The following is a 21,811-nucleotide window of genomic DNA, read 5'->3' as shown; positions in this document are numbered from 1 at the left end:
AAAGGCAAAATGGTTGTCTGAGGAGGCCTTACAAATAGCTGTGAAACGAAGAGAAGCGAAAAGCAAAGGAGAAAAGGAAGGATACTCCAATTTGAATGCAGAGTTCCAAAGAATAGCCAGGAGAGATAAGAAAGCCTTCCTCCGCGATCAATGCAAAGAAATAGAGGAAAACAATAGAATGGGAAAGACTAGAGATCTCTTCAGGAAAATTAGAGATACCAAGGGAACATTTCATGCAAAAATGGGCTCAATAAAGGACAGAAATGGTATGGACCTAACAGAAGCAGAAGATATTAAGAAGAGGTGGCAAGAATACACAGAAGAACTTTACAAAAAAGATCTTCAAGACCCAGATAATCACAATGGTGTGATCACTCACCTAGAGCCAGACATCCTGGAATGTGAAGTCGAGTGGGCCTTAGAAATCATCACTATGAACAAAGCTACTGGATGTGATGGAAATCCAGTTGAGCTATATAAAATCCTAGAAGATTATACTGTGAAAGTGCTGCACTCAATATGCCAGGAAATTTGGAAAACTCAGCAGTGGCCACAGGACTGGAAGAGGTCAGTTTTCATTCCAGTCCCAAAGAAAAGCAATCCCAAAGAATGCTCAAACTGCTGCACAAATGCACTTATCTCACACGCTATTAAAGTAATGCTCAAAATTCTCCAAGCCAGGTTTCAGCAATACGTGAACCGAGAACTTCCAGATGTTCAAACTCATTTTAGAAAAGGCAGAGGAACCAGAGATCAAATTGCCAATATCCACTGGATCATCGAAAAAGCTAGAGAGTTCCAGAAAAAACATCTATTTCTGCTTTATTGACTACGCCAAAGCCTTTGACTGTGTGGATCACAATAAACTGTGGAAAATTCTGAAAGAGATGGGAATACCAGACCACCTGACCTGCCTCTTGAGAAACCTGTATGCAGGTCAGGAAGCTACAGTTAGAACTGGACATGGAACAACAGACTGGTTCCAAATAGGGAAAGGAGTACGTCAAGGCTGTATATTGTCACCCTGCTTATTTAACTTATATGCACAGTACATCATGAGAAACGCTGGGCTGGAAGAAGCACAAGCTGGAATCAAGATTGCCAGGAGAAATATCAATAACCTCAGATATGCAGATGACACCACCCTTATGGCAGAAAGTGAGGAGGAATTAAAAAGCCTCTTGATGAAAGTGAAAGAGGAGAGTGAAAAAGTTGGCTTAAAGCTTAACATTCAGAAAACTAAGATCATGGCGTCTGGTCCCATTACCTCATGGGAAATAGATGGGGAGATGGTGGAAACAGTGTCAGACTTTATTTTGGGGGGCTCTAAAATCACTGCAGATGGTGATTGCAACCATGAAATTAAAAGACGCTTACTCCTTGGAAGGAAAGTTATGACCAACCTAGATAGCATATTAAAAAGCAGAGACATTATTTTGCCAACAAAAGTCCGTCTAGTCAAGGCTATGGTTTTTCCAGTGGTCATGTATGGATGTGAGAGTTGGACTGTGAAGAAAGCTGAGCGCCAAAGAATTGATGCTTTTGAATTGTGGTGTTGGAGAAGACTCTTGAGAGTTCCTTGGACTGCAAGGAGATCCAACCAGTAGTCCATCCTAAAGGAGATCAGTCCTGGGTGTTCATTGGAAGGACTGATGCTGAAGCTGAAACTCCAATACTTTGACCACCTCATGTGAAGAGTTGACTCATTGGAAAGACCCTGATGCTGGGAAGGATTGGGGGCAGGAGAAGAAGGGGACGACAGAGGATGAGATGTCTGGATGGCATCACCGACTCGATGGGCATGAGTTTGAGTAAACTCCAGGAGTTTGTGATGGACAGGGAAACCTGGAGTGCTGCAGTTCATGGGGTTGCAAAGAGTCGGACACGACTGAGCGACTGAACTAACTAACTACTTTCTAGTTAGAATATTAAAAGTTCTGTAATTGCATAGTTGGAGAAGACTTTGAAATTATCTATTTTAAAATGAAACCTCTATATCTTATGGAGGCTGAGTACCTTCTTCAAAGTCCCAAGCTAGCTATTGGCAGAGTCAGTACTAAAATCTTGTAGATTTTTTTCAGCCCACTAAGAAAAAAGTACATTAATGAATGGTGACTAAACCTTCTAGGAAAAAGTTATGTTAAATAGTTGTTTATATTTTGGTTAAAATACAAATAATTTGTTTAGCAAATTACTGATTCATTATAAATGTAAATATGAACAGTCTGTCCTCAATTTTGAAATATAGAACTTAGTTTTATTTTTAATTAGACACTAAAATTAAGGTGTGATTTGATATCTTTAAAGTTTTTCTTATATAAAGAATATGATAATTCTCTATCTTTTCATCTTCTAGAACATATGTGGACCACATCCCTAATGCACAATGTTTCTGTCTGTTTTAAGGCTAATGCCTCCAATGATGGCTCTTTTCAAAGATAAATTCCTATCAGCTAATTTGTTTAGGGAATAGAAAGCAGTGCATGAATTTAACTTTTGATTTTTAGCACTTTCTGTTTGGGTAGAAGATAGATGAGTGTATCATGCAATAATCTACTCTGAAATTTACCATATCTAGTACTCTCCAGTTAGAACCCTGTCTGCTGATGAAATTGCTTCAAACTTAACAAGGGATTATAGTAGATAACTCTCTTAAAATGACAAGTGCTATCACTATCCAGTACAATTGACCCTATATACATATTCATGGTAAATGAAATTTCAAAATATAAGGATTTGTCATTTACGGTTAGCTCTGCATTGTGCTTTATTAGGTTTATTTGTTGTTCTTAAATTTTTATTCTTTAGGGGATGTATATTTTATGGTAAACTGTATTTAGGCAATTTAAGTTATTATTAACTTGATCTGTGATTTTCTTTCTTGACTTGCCTACATTGTCACCCAACTCTTTACAAATCCTAAAACACACACATACACCTTGGTATTCTTAAGTGACTTCTGTGTGACAACTGTGAGAAAGATTGAAACTAAAGTGGCCTGGTTAAATTATCATTAGTCACCAGCCCTACTCTAAATTAGAAAAATAAAGTTAACTGTAAATTATGCTTTGTACTGATAGATAAGGGCAATGGTGAGTAATTGAAAACTATAATCATCGGAGTTGATATAAAATAATTTATGTTCTTGTAAAGTAATTTGAATTACTACTTTGCATACTAGATATTTTTCTTACCTTCTAAGGATGCAGTGTAAAAATAATTATCTCTCCAAAGTAAATAATAAATGATCAAAACAGGCCTTCCAGACCAAGTAACTAAATCAGAGTGGTATGCATAGTTGTTGTAATTCTCTTGAAGAATAACTTCATTGTCAATGGCTTCAATGTATGTCTGAAAAATTCAGTTCAGTTCAGTTCAGTCGCTCATTCATGTCCAACTCTTTGCGACCCCATGAACCGCAGCACGCCAGGTTTCCCTGTCCATCACAAACTCTTTTTCAGCATCAGAGTCTTTTCAAATGAGTCAGCTCTTCCCATCAGGTGGCCAGAGTATTGGAGTTTCAGCTTCAACATCAGTCCTTCCAATGAACACCCAGGACTGATCTCCTTTAGGATGGACTGGTTGGATCTCCTTGCAGTCCAAGGGACTCTCAAGAGTCTTCTTCAACACCATAGTTCAAAAGCATCAATTCTTCAGCACACAGCTTTCTTTGTAGTCCAACTCTCATATCCAAACATGACCACTGGAAAAACCATTAAGAAGCACCAAAAAATTGTGCTTAATGTATGAGGCTTTGTGAATGACAAAACATGGAAAATTTGTTAATGATTTACAATATGTGGTAAAAGGAGTTAACATGAAATGTTTTGTTCTTGATAAATGATCTGATCATGAAATTTCATGGTCAACTGCATGGTGGTTTGTGCCCAGCAAATGTTGATTTTAGCTCATTCTTTGTATTATCATCTTATCTACTTATTTTTCCTGACTTCTTTTTCCTTTTCATTTCTCTTGATATTTTTATTTGTTTTCAATTTTTTTCATAACTCAGCACATAATGGGGTTCACTGTATTTTTTGTTTTCTTGAAGGGGCATCCATGTACCATGGATATATCTTCTCTGTAGACGTTATTACTGCTGCAGCAAACCAATTATTAACTATAATTATTTTTGTAATTATAATTTTTCTTCCAGATTCGCCTGAGTGACCTTATTGCCGCCAGAATCTTAAGATATACAGATTTTGATACCTTAATTTATACCTGTGCTCCTGAATTTGACTTCATGGAAAAAGCGGTATGAGTGATTCTTTTATTGTTTTTCCTCTACAGGTATGAAGAGTTCTTGCTCTTAAGTTTCTCTTTAATCTGAAACTCAAAAATTTTATTTGGAAACACCCAATTTATTTATTCTTATCATTTTTTATGATGATTTTTGCTAATAATATGGGCATTCTCATCTAGTTTCTTACATGTAATATCAGTAAACAATGGCCCCTACCAGAGCAAGTGCACGGGATGTGACCTAATGTCAATTACTATTATTGCAGTTCAGTTACTTTTAATAATATAGGCCAGTTGGAGGTATGAGAGCATTCAGGAAAAATAAGCCCAAATTATTGTTTTGTTTTTTAAAAATTCAGTTTTATTTTATTTAATATCTCAAATATTACAAAATTTTATAATAAAATGTTGCCAAGTAAATGTGCTAGTAATCATATATTATTCTCTTATTGTCAAATCAGTCATACATTCATTCAAAAGCAATTATTGACCATTAATTATCTATGAGGCAGTTTGTAATAGGACTACAAAGAGTTAAATAACTTGGTTCCTGCCTTTAAGAAATATATAGTTAAATGGTAAATCACTCCCTATCACAACTCATGAGAATTATTTAGCTGCTGCCCTTATTTCAGTATTTATACTTACAGTAATTACCTAGTCTTTCTCAGTTGTTAGTCCTATAGTTTCACAAATGAAAATAATAGAAAGTTAAAACCCAGGAGATGATAATCTAGGACCCAGGGGTCAATAAACACACATTTTAAAGCTTACTATTATATAAATAAAGGAAAGATAAAACCCAAGAAAGGAAAAAAATAATATCCATAGCTAAGTTTGCTTTAATAGTTTTTATCATTATAATTTTTTATATATTTGTGTAACTCATTATAATTTTGATTCTTATGTTAGAACATGAAACTTGATGATATATTTTCTGTTAATGACAAAGGATATCTTTTACCTTTAAGAAATCTCATTGTGACAATTTGACATAGATTTTTATTGTATAAAATTTAATAAAAAATATTTTGAATAATTTGCTACATTTCAGACACCAGTGCGATACTCAAAGACATTATTGCTTCCAACTGTTGTGGTGATTACTTATTTTATCTTTAAAAAGGTATTTAAAAATTTTTTTTTTACTTGCTTTTGGGTTTAAGGACTTAGATTAGTGCTAATAGCTCAGAATTCTGTCTTACTTTTAGGAAGACTCTTCCCCTCCCTAAAGCCTTTTTTTATTCAGATTTTTCTTTATATCACTTTATATGGAGTTTTTAATCTGCCACATTAGAAAAGATATTTTCATTTATTCTTTCAAAAGGAATGTGTCAGTTACCCACTATATGGTAAGAGCTTTGTTAACACTGTAGGTACACTGGGATAAATAAGACAAGTCCACCCTATCTTGAAACTCACATTCTGATCCAGTGGGGACATTAAACAAATAATTTCCCAAATGATTAAATAATTGCAGTTGTTATTGGTACTAAAAAAGAAAATTAGAATGACCATTTCGGTATCTTTCAAAATAAGACACATTCGAAAAAGTCTTGATCCATTTTGAAACATGAGTAGAAATTTGTATAGCCATTAAAATATCATTCTCTACTGTTCACTGTTTTCACACACACAAAAAAGAAAGTATTATCACCATAGAAGAGCTAATGTTTAAAATATTACTGGAAGATTTTCTTGGTCTGGGAGTAGTTTATCTGAAAGCCTGGTTAAAGACAATGGGTCCTCAGTTTTTAGCAATTTTGAACCATCTTTATTTATATTATTGAAAAATTGTCCTGCCTTTAGTCAGTAGGTGTTTTATGCTTTTAAGCAGATAGCAGTAACGTTCTTTCTTTACTGTCACAGCAAGTTGTCTCTACTTCAGCTGGTTCTTTTGAAGTCAGTATTCTATATTTAAAGTCAAATTGCCTATCTCTCGATGTAGTTCCAGTTCCCACATTTCTTATTCTTTTGTTTTCACATTGAAGATGAATAATTGATGAGTGAGGAAGGCATTCCCTCTACATCTGTGCTGCTTCACCCCTGGTCTAGTTCCCCAGGCACCACTTGGAAAGAGTCAGGATAGACAGAGGTGATGCGAGAGAGGGAGCAAACTGCACACAAGCTTGCTACCCTCCCTCGCTTCGCCTCTGCCTGCCTCAAGTTGCCGGAGACGGCACTGGCACCCCACTCCAGTACTCTGGCCTGGAAAATCTCACGGGCGGAGGAGCCTGGTAGGCTGCAGCCCGGGGGTCGCACAGAGTCGGACACGACTGAAGCGACTCAGCAGCAGCAGCTCAAGTTGCAGGTTCTCTCTATTAGCCAGTTTCTCTATGCCATCACGTCAGCTTGTGTTACTCTTACGAGGTCCCACTTGGAAGTACTAAGGCAAGAATTATCTATTCATTGGGGAGATATCCAGCACAGGAGAAAATGATAGCTAGATCTACTATTAACTATTTTAAAAATAAAGATACAAAGCCTCATAAACATAATATTAGCCCCCAAACATTCCACAGCTCAAGCCATGTTTGTGCAGTAGCCGACATGCACACACACGCATCCCCCTCACACACATGCACATACGCAGACATAACCATCCCTGCAGCCATTAAAGCTTAACCACACTTTTGCATCCACATAAATGCCTCAGTCTTTACTTGTCCTGTTATGGCTCATTTTCCATATCAGGGATACTTCTGATGTTCATTTAACTTTTCACTTGTGTGAAATCACTTCTGGGAAGGAAAGGAGCAAGGAATGTGTAGTATGATTTTACCATGACACTACTGAATCTTAGACTCCTATAAATGTGTGCGTTCTGTTGTCTATACCTTTGAATAGGCTTTTGCTTGTCAAAAGTAGTGTAATCTCATTTTTGTTAATTTGAAACATTCTTCCATGTAGGATGCTCTTGGATCAATGAGAGAAGTTAAAAATTCTAAACTTAGATTTAACATTTGAGTTCAAATTTTATTATGTATCTTTCCAATGTTTATCTGTGAGTTATAAGCCACATTTCATGCAGAGTACAAAATTTTAAGTTCTTGTAAATTTCTTGTCTATAAATGCTGTTTAAACCTCTTTGGCCAACATTAGCTTCATACTCATCTTCATTCCTTCCTTTCTCCCTCTCTCATCATTAGCTGATACATCTTAATAAGTGCTCTTAGGCCTTCTGTAGTAGTCACTTCAGGCTGAGGTAGACCAGGGAAGCAGGTATGCCACAGCTAATTTTATAATACTCAAGAGTTTGAGGTAGGAATATAGTCTTTGTAGACAGAGATAGAGAAAGTCCTAATTTCTTGGAAGTTCGAGATAAAATAGCCTCTGAAATACCTAGAGGAACCTGCCTCCTTTGTGGAAACCAATTCCCCAACTACAGCTCACTTGCATCTAGTAAAATATAAACTTAAATTCCAGTCAGAAATTCAGTTCAGTTCAGTAGTTCAGTCGTGTCCAACTCTTTGCGACCCCATGAACTGCAGCACGCCAGGCCTCCCTGTCCATCACAAACTCCTGGAGTTTACTCAAACTCATGCCCATTGAGTTCATGATGCCATCCAGCCATCTCATCCTCTGTCGTCCCCTTCTTCTCCTGCCCCCAATCCTTCCCAGCCTCAGGGTCTTTCCAATGAGTCAACTCTTCGAATAAGGTGGCCAAAGTATTGGAGTTTCAGCTACAGCATCAGTCCTTCCAGTAAACACCCAGGACTGATCTCCTTTAGGATGGACTGGTTGGATCTCCTTGCAGTCCAAGGGACTCTCAAGAGTCTTCTCCAACACCACAGTTCAAAAGCATCAATTCTTCGGTGCTCAGCTTTCTTCACAGTCCAACTCTCACATCCATACATGACCACTGTAAAAACCATAGCCTTGACTAAATGGACTTTTGTTGGCAAAGTAATGTCTCTGCTTTTTAATATGCTATCTAGGTTGGTCATAACTTTCGTTCCAAGGAGTAAGCGTCTTTTAATTTCATGGCTGCAATCACCATCTGCAGAGATTTTAGAGCCCCCCAAAATAAAGTCTGACACTGTTTCCACTGTTTCCTCATCTATTTACCCATATATAAACCTTAGAATTTTAGACCTGAAAGATTTACTCTAGTACCTTTTATTTTCATAGAAAAGGAGGTTACAACTTCAAAATACTGCTTTCCTAAGGCAGAGCTGGAACTAAATTGTTCCCAAGGACTTGTTTTAATAGTAAAAATACTTCTTTCTAGTAGGGATGTCTTTGTTAATGAATCAGGGAATTTTAAATATCACTTAATTCCTTAGATGTTTCATCAATTTGTTTCTGTTCATAGGCTTTTCGTGATATTCTGTGTGTCTTATGTGCAAACACTTATCTAAGGTAATTATATCATAGTTGTTTTTAATATTTGGTTATTAAATAACTTAGTATAATATCAGTTTTCCAAATGAATGTACATTAAACTTCAGCATTATGATTATGAAAGGAAACATGAACCAAATTTAGATTTCTTCTTTTTGGAAAAAAAAAAAGACTGTATGATGGCTGTGTCTCTTTTATGTATTTGGACTTGTTTTGAAGGATTTATATTTGTGAGTTAACTCAAAGTTTAAATTGGTTTAATTTAATATACCACTACAATTTAAAGTCAGTGACAGAAGTAAGCCAAAGTGTTTTTTTTTTTTTTTTTGGTGATTTTTTTAACTTTCAGAGAAAGCAACTTGCTTTTCTGAGTATTCATGAAATAGTTTTTCCTACATTTATTGTTAAACTGTTTTATTACATTTATTTGTGGTTTTAGCAGTCACTAGAATTACGGTATAAACAAATATAAGCAAAATATAACTAAATCACACACTGTTAAAGGACATGAGAAGTAAATTGTGAGGAAAACTTCCTCTGAGAAAAAAATTTAACTCAAATTGCATTATATTTGTAGATATAGCCATTAGATTTATTGTTTTTTAATAAAGTTTATTTTTAGGACAATTTAGATTTACAGAAAAATTATAAAATTAGTGCACATTGTTTCCATGAACCCTGTGCCCCCTGCTTATATTTTTAGTAAACAACTTTGTATGGTAGCCAGAAGAGCTAATTAGAATCTTATAGTTGAAATGGTAAAGTCTTATTTGTTGAAATTGTTTCCAAATCAAGAGAGTTAATAGATCCACTCTACCTTGTTCTGATCAGGTGGAAGCCAGAGAATGTGTCTTGACAATCTAAAAGCAATGTTTTTAGAGCTCTGAAAACTATTCACATAAGGAGTGCATTAAGAGACTTGAGATATTTAACTGAATAATAGAAGAAGCAGGGGTACATGGCATGTGTGCTAAGCTACTTCAGTCTTGAATGACTCTCTGTGACCCTGTGGACTGTAGCCCGCCAGGCTCCTCTGTCCGTTGGATTCTCCAGACGAGAATATTGGAGTGGGTTTCCACACCCTCCTCCAGGGTATCTTCCCCGCTCAGGTATCAAAACCATGCCTCTTATGTCTCCTGCATTGGCTGGTGAGCTCTTTACCACTAGTGCCACCTGGGAAGCCCAGGATACATGGCTGCTGTCTCAAAAAAATGGAGAGGGTCTGGTGGCTCAGTCAGTGGTCAAGAGTCCACTTGTCAATGCAGGATATGCGGATTCCATCCCTGGGTCAGGAGGAACCCCCGGAGAAGTAAATGTCTCACTCTAATATTCTTGCCTGGAAATCCCATGAACAAGAAGAGTAGCCTGGCAGACTATAGTCCATGGGTTCGCAAAAGAGTTGGACATGACTTAGTGACTGAAACAACAACAACAATGTAGAGGACAGACTTGAGGGGGCAAATTGGTGGAAATAAGGAGGTCTTTCTTGGTGATTACATTCCTGAAAGTTTTGGCTCTCTATGAGTATCTGGCAGAAGGGTCCTTTAAACCACAAAATAATACAGTTGACTGTTGAACAACATGGATTTGAACTGCATGGTTCCACTTATTCGCAGACTTTTTTCAGTAATAAACATTACACTATTACTAGATCTGTGGTTGATCGAATTTCAGGATATAGAGGGACCAAGTATATGGAGAGCTGACTGTAATTTATACTCAGACTTTCAACTGCACCCCTCACTGTTGTGTAGTTCAAGGGTCAACTATATGCTTATGGTGATACAATCAGAAAAAATAGTATATCAGGAAAAGAAGAAATATTCCCCTCTCTTAGATGTATTCCTCAATTAGTGCTGTTTATAAACGGCTTAGTATGTATCATTTCAGAAAATACTTCTGAAAGCACAATGTATTTTTTTTTACTGGTATTATTCTGTAACTTTACTTTTATTTAACAGTTTCTCTTGGGCATCTTGCTCATACTTTATAGTAGTCCCCATGTTTTATTTATTCATTATCACGAGTGACTATCACATACTTAGCCATTCTCACATTAGTGAAGGTTTAGATTATGTTTCTCTTTTTGTCATAACAACCAATGCTATGAGTAATTATCAACTTTATACACATTCATATGGACACTTATTTCAGTATTTAGAATCTTTAACATATTTGAAATGGGACTATGAATATTTTATAATTTGGTGGATACTGAGAGCTTATAATGGTGAGGGTATCCATTTCTCTGCATCTCTATGAACACCAATGTTATTAAGTTTTCTTAATCACACTTTGTTACTGGTAGTTTTTTAAGAAGTAACTCATTTTAGAAAGTGAAGTGAAGTTTTACATCTTTACCAGTGAAGTACATCTTTCCATATGTCTGTTGGCTATTTGTATTTCTTTTTGTCCATTTGAAAATTTATTTATGGTGTCTTTTTATATTATAGACAGTAATCTTTTGTCTATTATGTGTATAACATTATTTATTCTAGAATGTCAGTTTATAACTTATTAATGATCATTGCTCTATAGAAGATTAAAATTTCTATACAATCACAACTGTATGCTCTCTGTTTTCTGTTAATTTCTGTGCTTAGATACACTTCCCCACATCATTATCATTAAAATAGTTTCCCATATTCTCTTTCATAGTTTTCATTTTTTGCAAAATAAATATGTGTAAAGTATATAATGCAATGATCTGATATTCATAAATGTTGTGAAGTGATCACAACCAAGTTAATTAACACATTCAACACATCTGTCACCTCACAGAGTTACTCTGAGTGTTTGTATGTGTGTAGATACTTAAGGCCTACCTTATGAGCAAATGTCAAGTATACAATGCAGTATTGTCAACTATAGTCAGTATGGTGTATATTGCTTCATCAGAATTTCTTCATCTTATAACTAAATGTTTGTACCCTTTAAGGAACATCATGTCATTATGCCCAGTCCCCAGAGCCTGGCAACTACCATTCTGCTGTTTCTGAGTTTTACGTTTTGGGCGGTCATTTTTAGATTCCACATATGAGTGATATCATAAAATATTTGTCTTTCCCTGTCTGCCCTATTTCACATAGCATAATGCCTTCCAGGTTTATCCATGTAGTTGAGAATGACAGGATTTCCTTGTTTTTCTTTTTTTTTTTATGGTGGAATAATACTCTATTGTATTAGAGTATTATTGTTTTAGAGTATACACACATACCACATTTCCTTTATTCATTGTTGACCTAAAACAATTGGACTGCCAGATAATTTCTTCAGCAAAGTTGGGTTTATTGGGGATCAGCAAAGGATTGCACTTTGAGGTTTACCACCGTGGTCAGCCACATGCAAGTCCCTGCACAGCAAGGAGAAGAGAACACTTCTATGGAAGGGAAAACAAAGTTGTGAGAGCTATAGTAAAGAAAAAATTCATGGCTTTTCATTGGCTGAATACTTGCCAGGAAAGGAGAGGAATCCTTGTTCTTCTTATTGGACTCTGCTATTGTTTCAGGGCACGAAAGTTCCCCCTTCTTGTCTCCTGACTCCTATTTAATTGAGATTTCTATTTTTTTCTTCTTTCTCCCTTTTGATCAAGACCTTTCTCTGAAAGCAGCATTGATCGAGAGTCAGGTTTTCGAGTTTCAGTAGCTTCCTATCGCTTAATGCTAGGAAGGACTTTTCCTGGGTATAGTGTCTGCAGAGGATAAGTATGCTGATCAGAAGCCTATTGAGGACACATGCAAGTAACAGAGAGAGAGGGGAAGGGCACCTCTCAGGGACTTTTTATCTAAAGTTTATCTAGGTCTTTGTGATCATCTAAAGTGGTCTGTCATCCTCAAAGATTTGATGATAAATTTCCAACAGGCCTGATCTGAATATCCTGGGATATCCTGTATCTCTTGTTACATTTTTCAACTTAGGCTGTTTCTCCTGATTTTATATATAATACATATATACACACCCTTGCTTTCTTTTCATTTCCATTTTAGTGGAATACTTTTTGCCATCCGTTCACTTTTACTTCATGTGTATCCTTAAAACTAAAATGAGACTCTCATAGGCAGCATGATTGGGTCTTGTTTTTTATCCGTTTACCTACTATCTTTAGAGAATTTAATCAATTTATACTTAAAGTAATTGTTGGTAGATGGGGATGGCTTATTTTTGCCAGCTTGTTTCTGTTTTGTAGTGTCTGTCTTCCTTTCATGCTATCTTTCTTCATCATGTGATGATTTTCATAGTGGTATACTTTGATTCCTTTATCTTTTGTATATCTGTTGTACGTTTTTGTTGTACTTTTTGCTGTATGCTTATCATAATACATCTTATAGTTATGAGTCTGTTTTAAGCTGATAACAGCTTAACTTCATTTATATATAAAAATTCTGCTTTTTTACTTCCCTTGTCCCTATTTTATGCTTTTGATGTCACAATCTGTATCTTCTTATATTGTGTATCTGTTAGCAAATTATTGTAGCTATATTTATTTTTTAATGCTTTGGTCTTTTTATACTAGAGTTAAGTGATTTACACACCACTATTACAGTATTACAGTATTCTGAGGTTGACTATATAGTTACTTTTACTAGCAAATTTTATACTTTCATGTATGTTTATGTTACTAATTAGCATGCTTTCATTTCAGCTTGAAGGACTCTATTTAGCATTTCTTATAAGGCAGGTCTAGTGATGATGACTCCTTCAACTCTATTTGTCTGGGAAAGTCTGTCTCACCTTCATCTGAAAGACAGCTTTGCTAAGTGAAGTATTCTTAGATGGTGGATTCTTTTATTTGAGCACTTTTAAGTATCTCAGTCTCTCCTGGCTTGCAAGGTTTCTGTTGAGAAATCTGCTGATAGCCTTAAAGGGGTTCCCTTATATGAGATGATTTTTTGTTTTCAAAGTTCATTTTTTGCTTTTGATGGATTTATTATATCTAGTGAATTTGCAGTGTGTGTGTGGAGTTACCTATGAGCTTCATGTACTTGAATGTCCATATCTCTCTCCAGAGTTTGCAGGTTTTCAGCTGTTATTTCTTAAATAAAATTTCTGCCCTATTTATATAATTATTCATGAAAATTTTAATCTGAACACTCAGATTTTTCTTTAGCTCAAGGGATATTCTCTCTCCCTCTCTTTTGCTTTAGCCTCTCTTTTTTGAACATCTATTACATTTATCATATTTTAATTTCTTTTTTCTCTTCTCAGAATTTCATGAATGCATCTTCAACACAACTTTCAGTTGTGTACACTACTATTTGACCTTCTTTTGAGGTTTTAAATTTGGCAAATACATTTTTTTCATTATCTCTGAAAGCTCTATTTTATTACAGATTGTTTTATTTGTATGGATGCAGTGTTCTCTTAAGCATCTGTGAAAATAATTGGAACTTTCATTTAATACTCTTATTACTTATATTAACACTTTCTTGAGAGTTCAGTTCATTTGCTCATTTATCTTGGTGTTTTTCTTTCATCCTATTTGTTTCTCATGATTTGGTTGTATACTGATATTCTAAGTTAGTTACTAGATTTATTTGTATCCATAGTTATTGTTGGGATCTTTGGTGATTATAATACTTACCTACCAGGCCTCTCCCTTACCTGCAATTGCTCACTACAGGATTCTGTTGTGACTGACAGGTTTCTGGACATATGGGAACCCATCCATACACCCCCACTTCCACCCTTGACTGTGGAAGTCAGGAAGAAGCTGCAGTGGTGGAAAAATAATTTCGTGATTTCATTACTCTCCTAAGAGGCCTTCCCCTCACTACTCTTTTTTTTTTAATCTCTGGATCTGTGTGTGCCCCTGAACTTCCTTATACTTCATACTTTCATATTTATACTGTCTTACTTCTCTTGCCAAACCCAAAATCCATATGAGAAGGCCTTTTATACTACAAAGCTTTGTTAAGAAGTGAAATATTGTCTTTACAATGGGCAATAAAATAAGCAGTCTTGTACCTCTTGCCAATCTAACATAAACTGGAGAATAAGAACAGGATCTATTCTGTTCACACTGTGTTCACTGCACAGTGTCTGGAACACAGTAGGTGTGCCATAAAAATTTAGTAAATTTTTAGGCATAAATATTTATAAAATTTGTAAAACAACTTTTGTGGAACTAAAAATATTTATATGCTTTACCCAAAAATTTTTATTCTAGAAATTTCCTAAGGAACTACTCAGAAATGCTTACAGAGTTTTAAGTACAAGGATGTTCATGTTATTTATAATTGTGAAAAATAAAAATAACTCAAAAGTTACAGTCATGCTTATCTAAAGCATAATATATGTATGTGATTGAATATTTAGTAAATATTCTTTTTATTATTTATTTTTCCAGAGGTCGTATTTAGCAATCAGTAAAACCCATTTTATCTTAACCAAAGAAGGGCATTTTGATATACTTTAAATAGAATGACTATAAATCATACCTTTTAAATTTCCATCATTTTTAGTAATTTTTATCTAATTTAGTAATTTTTTGGTAGAACTTAGTAATTTTTATCTAATGGCTTTATTTATATATTAATTTATTTAAAATATAAGAGCAAATAAGTGGAGGTTCATTCTGATATAATCATAGTATAATGGACAATCAGTTAATAGAGAATATTTTTGTTTTATTCCAGAAAACAGCTTCTTGAACATGGTGAGGTAAAGCTTTCATTTTAATCTCTGCTAGTTTTGTGTATTATATTTAAGTTCAAGGATATTCACAAAGGTATAACCTTGTTGCAGGTACACCATCAGCAGTGCTAAAATAGTTCAGTACTGGTAGTAAATTTCTGATGATCCTTCCCACTTTTTATACTGCTTTCAATTTTGAAGAGTGGTAAGGACTTGACAACCAGAAAGTTGATTTATGACCACTGAGTATGATTACATTACTTTCATTCATTCATTCATTCAACAATAATAAACATTAATTTCTAGCCTGCTGAGCCAATCAGCTGTGGACTATCAGGGTAGGTACTGTGGCTGGTGACTTTTACACATACAGACTTGATGGTCAATCAGTTATAATCTTAGCAGTGTTATAGGATACAACAGATGGTATAGCAGTGTTCCTGCTCTCAGATACATCTAATTTTTCAATGGAGAACAAAACAGGATAGTCTTTTTTTATGGTGCCAAATTGTTTTGTGATAAGAGAAAGATCAGCATGGGCTATAAATATGATTTCCTAAGTAATAGAACTTTGAGTCTTAAGGGACAGGTCAAATTTACATGAAAGGACAACTGATTGTGAACTTAATAGGAATAGCTTATGATGATAAACAATATGTTTTGAATAGTTACTATGTGCCATGTACCGTGCTGTTTGAATCTCATAATATTATTCCTACTTTGCGAATAAGAAAATTATGTTAATTATATGATATTAGCTTTTAAAGATAAATGATAACATCAAAATGACTTAACTCAGTGGAAGTTTAATTCTTTGCTCACATAAAGTTAAAACCAGAGTTTCGGATTAGCAGGTGGTTCTCCAGCAAGCAGTGTTTCAGGGACCCAGATTCCTTCTCCCTATGGTTCTGCCATCTTTAACATGTGGTTTTCAGGCTTGATTTGTACAAGACAGCAAAGAAAAAAGAACACTGCACACTGGAGGCTTTGTAAGAGCTAGCCCTGGAAAAGATCGGTAAATATCGCTTCCTGCTCATAGCCAGAACTCAGACATGTGGCCACACCTGACTGCCAGTGAGGCTGGGAAGTGGAATCTTGCTCTGTTTCTAGGAATAAAAGCAAAGAGTCTCTGCTAAGAACTGGGGACCTAAGGTCTCACAGTGAATTGCAGTAAATCTTGAATTTATCCACTACCAGTCCATTTCCAGTGCTCTCAGAGGAGTAGTCAGTACTTTACTGCTTCCTGAGTGCCAGGTATTTTGGTTGGGGTGGGTAGTTAATTACATACTTTAATACTTTCATTCTCACAACAACCCACTGATGTAAATACTATTACTTTTTATTTCACAGGTTAAAAAATGTGGCAAAGAGATGGTCAGTAACTTGCCTAAAGTCAGAAAGCTAGAGTGACCTGAGCTTTGTAGAGTCAAGTACTATGAATCCAGAGAGTGTAGCAACAAAAATCTATGCTGTTTGTCATTCACTCTGCAACCACCTAATTCCATACAGTATTCCTTAAGTTTCTGCCTCCCTTTTTCACGTTAGTTTGCTACCTTCTCATTGTCTTTCATTTATCCATTTATTCTTATTTTGCCCACTTTTCTCTTTTGTGTTAATTCTGTATATTTATCCATTCAATCTTTATTATGTGCCTACTATACACCAGGTTTCTATTTCTATGGAAATGAAGGTATATGGTAGAAGGAAAAAATGAGAACATGTAAGTATATGTGCAATGACAAAGGGAGATATAAAAGTAGTACAGAAGAAGTGATTAAATCTGTGTGGAGGGGATGTGGTAGTTGGAGAAAGGTTTTTAAAATGTATATAGAGGAACACCTAGCTGAAGACAAAGGATGCACGTGTGCAAGAAAGACAGAAAATAATAAATTTATCTGGTTTAGCTCAGTTCAGTCACTCAGTTGTGTCTGACTCTGTGACTCCATGGACTGCAGCAGCCCAGCCTTCCCTGTCCATCACCAACTCCCAGAGCTTGCTCAAACTCATGTCCATCGAGTCAGTGATGTCATCCAACCATCCCATCCTCTGTTGTTCCCTTCTCCTCCTGCCTTCAATCTTTCCCAGCATCAGGGCCTTTTCCAGTGAGTCAGTTCTTCACATCAGGTGGCAAAAGTATTGAAGCTTAAACTTCAGCATCAGTCCTTCCAATGAATATTCAGGATTGATTTCCTTTAGGATTGTCTGGTTTGATCTCCTGGCCAACTCTCAAGAGTCTTCTCCAACATCACAGTTTAAAAGTATCAGTTCTTCGGCACTCAGCTTTCTTTATGGTCTAGCTCTCACATCCAAATATGACTACTGGAAAAATCATAGCTTTGACTAGACAGACCTTTGTCCGCTAAGTAATGTCTCTGCTTTTTAATATGCTGTCTATGTTTGTCATAGCTTTTCTTCCAAGGACCAAATGTCCTTTAATTTCATGGCTGCAGTCACCATCTACAGTGATTTTAGAGCCCAAGAAAATAAAGTCTCTCATTGTTTCCATTTTTTCCTCATCTAGTTGCCATGAAGTGATGGGACTGCATGCCCTGATCTTAGTTTTCTGAATGTTGAGTTTTAAACCAGCTTTTTCACTCTCCTCTTTCACTTTCATCAAGAGGCTCTTTAGTTCTTCTTTGTTTTCTGCCCTAAGGGTGGTGTCATCTGCATATCTGAGGTTATTGATATTTCTCCCTGCAGTCTTGATTCCAGCTTGTGCTTCATCCAGCATGGCATTTTGCATGATGTACTCTGCATATAAGTTAAATAAACAGGGTGACAATATACAGCCTTGACGTACTCCTTTTCCTATTTGGAACCAGTCTGTTGTTCCATGTCCTATTCTAACTGTTGCTTCTTGACTTGCATGCATGTTTCTCAGGAGGCAGGTTAGGTGGTCTGGTATTCCCATCTCCTTCAGAATTTTCTACAGCTTATTGTGATCCACACAGTCAAAGGCTTTGGCATAGTCAATAAAGCAGAAATAGATGTTTTTCTGGACTTCTGTTTTTTCAGTGATCCAACAGATACTGGCAATTTGATCTCTTGTTCCTCTGCCTTTGGTAAATCCAGCTTGAACATCTGGAAGTTCTCATTCACATACTGTTGAGGCCTAGCTTGGAGAATTTTGAGTATTACTTTGCTAGTGTGTGAGATGAATGCAATTGTGCAGTAGTTTGAACATTTGTTGGCATTGCCTTTCTCTGGGACTGAAATGAAAACTGACCTTTTCCAATCCTGTGGCTACTGTTGAGTTTTCCAAATTTACCTATAGATATAACGCAAATCAGGTTTGCTGATGGATAAAAAGACAAGAGGGTTGGAAACGTAAGCAGCATTAGACTGTGGGAGCTTTGTATGCACAGAAGCTGGACTTTATTAGGACCTTGTTGTTAAAGTTGGAGATGGTATGGTCAGTTCTGAGTTTTAAATACTTTAGTCTTTTGGCAGTGAAGAAGATGTATATATATATTTTTTGAAAGGCAATTAGAAATCAAGCTGACCAAAAAGAGTTCAGTGATAGAAAATCTCTAATTTTTTAAACCGAAGTCGGTATGTTAAACTCCTGATACATAAGCAGATTAGAGATGTAAATTTCTAAAAATAGTAGATCTCATAGAAGGAGATGATAGCTTTCTGGGCAGTACCAATGTGAAGTCTTGTGTCTTCCTGGAACCTAATCCTACTTCCACTTGTAATCCACACTTGATAAATCTCTTTGGTTTGGGATGGAACTGTTTTCACCTTAGGGATGACAGGGTATGAGAGGCACAAACCTTGACAAACTCTGAATGTGATATGATAACAAAAGGTTGTACATTCCAGCTTGTTTCAAAATTAGGTGAGAATTCCTTAGGATAATTTTTTCACCAGGGAGTAAGTTCTAAGTTCCTTGCTTTGTGCCAACCCTCTGAAACAGGGACAGTCTGCAAATTTCAACTCACTAAATGAACCCCTGGGTTACCTCCCTACTGTCATGATATTATTAAAGTTTGTTAGATTAATGGAGTCTATTGTGATTTTTTTACTCATAATTTAATGTACTTGTGTTTTATTTATTCCATCAAATTAGTTTCTTTTAGCCAACTTTTCTATGTTACGAGCTTAGAAATTAGTGAAGGAATACATAGTAATTCACAGGAAAGAAAAAGAAAGAGATTTAGAAACTATTTAGTTCCAGAATATCATAATACTGTGAAGAACTTGTGAAAAGATAGTCTAGGGAGAGATAACATTTAGAATTAACTCCTGAATATTCTTTTAACATACTCATACCTCATTTTGAGCATGACAGTCAGTATTGCATCAGCCTTCATTTTTGTCTAGTCCCTAGTTTATTATATTATGTGATTACTTTATATTAGATCCTTCATATTTAAGTCCATTTTATTTTGTGTTTTATATTATAAACAAAGTTTTTCTGTTATAACCAAAGGGCTTTATATGACATACAGCCAAAGGCATATGTCATAACATACAACTTATTTGGAGCTATTCAGTTAAAAAAGTGAAGTGATACAGAATTTGGAGGAGGGATTACTTCTTTTGAGAAACTGGTATTAAGTAATATATTTTGGGAATCTGTACACTTCTGTATTCACAGATTATTAGAACTATATTGTTGAATAGTTTGGAGAGAAAGTATAAGTTAATAATGCAAAATCATAATTACAATTTTTAGATAATCGAGAACTGAGATGCACCAATAGGTGTGGAAGTTACAGGAAAACATCAGTTCAGTTTTAGAAAAGATTTTCTCACATATATACAGCATCTATCTTTGTAATAGGTACTCCTATGGCATATTCCTATTCTGGAAATGGTGAATATTCTGTTCATAGATTTATAGAAGTGATCCCTGTTTTGGGTAGTTGATTAAAGTAGACTAGCTCACATAATCTACCAATCTGTGATTTAGTGGCCCTCCAAAAAAGGACCTATTTGGGTGTGAAATGTGTAGGTTTCTTTTCTTTCTCCAAAACATGATTCAGATTTTGTCCAAGGGTGATTCTGACTAAAGGAAAATGAAGGGTTGATTTTGAAATAAATGTTCCATATTCCAAACTTGGGTTCAAGAATTATTTTTAAAAATTAAAGATTGCATTTTAAACATCATTTTAAAAATGAAAAAAAATAGCTTTAGGTACAATTTTTGTGATTCTGTTTATTTTTATTTTAATTGGAGGCTAATTACTTTACAACATTGTGGTGGTTTCTGCCATACATTCACATGAATCAGCCATGGGTGTACATGTGTTCCCCATCCTGACCCTCCTCCCCCGCCCCCCCATCTCATCCCTCATGGTTGTCCCAGTGCACCAGCCCTGAGCACCCTGCCTCATGCATCGAACCTCGACTAGTGATCTGTTTCACATATGACATGTTTCAATGCTATTCTCTCAAATTGTACCACCCTCGCCTTCTCCCACAGAGTCCAACAGTCTGTTCTTTACACCTATGTCTCTTTTGCTGTCTCGCATATAGGGTCATCATTACCATCTTTCTAAATTCCATATATATGCATTAATATACTATATTGGTGTTTTTCTTTCTGCCTTACTTTGCTCTGTATAATAGGCTCCAGTTTCATCCACCTCATTAGAACTGATTCAAATGTATTCTTTTTAATAGCTGAGTAATATTCCATTGTTATATATACCACAGTTTTCTTATCCATTCATCTGCTGATGGACATCTCAGTTCAGTTCTGTCGCTCAGTCTGTCAGACTCTTTTTAACCCCATGAACCGCAGCATGGCAGGCCTCCCTGTCCATCACCAACTGCCAGAGTCTACCCAAACCCATGTCCATTGAGTCGATAATGCCATTCAACCATCTCATCCTCTGTCATCCCCTTCTCCCCCTGCCCTCAATCTTTCCCAGCATCAGGGTCTTTTCCAATGAGTCAGCTCTTTGCACCAGGTGGCCAAAGTACTGGAGTTTCAGCTTCAACATCAGTCCTTCCAATGAACACCCAGGACTGATCTGCTTTAGGATGGACTTGTTGAATCTCCTTGCAGTCCAAGGGACTCTCAAGAGTCTTCTGCAACACCATAGTTCAAAAACAATTCTTTGGCACTCAGCTTTCTTTATAGTCCAACTCTCACATCCATGCATGACTACTGGAAAAACCATAGCCTTGACTAGATATGTCTCTGCTTTTTAATATGCTATCTAAGTTGGTCATAACTTTCCTTCCAAGGAGTAAACGTCTTAATTTCATGGCTACAATCACCATCTGCAGTGATTTTAGAGCCCAGAAAAATAGTCAGCCACTGTTGGCACTGTTTCCCCATCTATTTGCCATGAAGTGATGGGACCAGATGCCATGATCATAGTTTTCTGAATGTTAAGCTTTAAGCCAACTTTTTCACTCTCCTCTTTCACTTTCATCAAGAGGCTTTTTAGTTCCCCTTCACTTTCTGCCATAAGGGTAGTGTCATCTGCATATCTGAGGTTATTGATATTTTTCCTGGCAATCTTGATTCCAGCTTGTGCTTCCTCCAGCCCAGCATTTCTCATGATGTACTCTGCATATAAGTTAAATAAGCAGGGTGACAATATACAGCCTTGACGTACTCCTTTTCCTG

The 21,811-nt window shown here is 35.9% G+C and overlaps 1 protein-coding gene across 1 annotated transcript in view; it reads left to right on the top strand.

Moving 5' to 3' along the window:
• The window catches only part of DPY19L2 (dpy-19 like 2), an 85,731-nt gene that overhangs the window by 46,535 nt on the left and 17,385 nt on the right, over window positions 1–21,811 (top strand). Inside the window, exons 14-17 of the mRNA XM_020889336.2 lie at window positions 4,157–4,258; window positions 5,300–5,371; window positions 8,561–8,607; window positions 15,225–15,249. Coding sequence (XP_020744995.2) covers window positions 4,157–4,258; window positions 5,300–5,371; window positions 8,561–8,607; window positions 15,225–15,249 — 246 coding nt within the window. The remainder of the gene's footprint in view (window positions 1–4,156; window positions 4,259–5,299; window positions 5,372–8,560; window positions 8,608–15,224; window positions 15,250–21,811) is intronic.

This window comes from Odocoileus virginianus, chromosome 1, assembly GCF_023699985.2.
Source record: "Odocoileus virginianus isolate 20LAN1187 ecotype Illinois chromosome 1, Ovbor_1.2, whole genome shotgun sequence".
NCBI classification, from domain to species: domain Eukaryota; kingdom Metazoa; phylum Chordata; class Mammalia; order Artiodactyla; family Cervidae; genus Odocoileus; species Odocoileus virginianus.
Note: the sequence above shows the minus strand (reverse complement) of the source record. Positions and strands in the feature narration are given on the sequence as shown.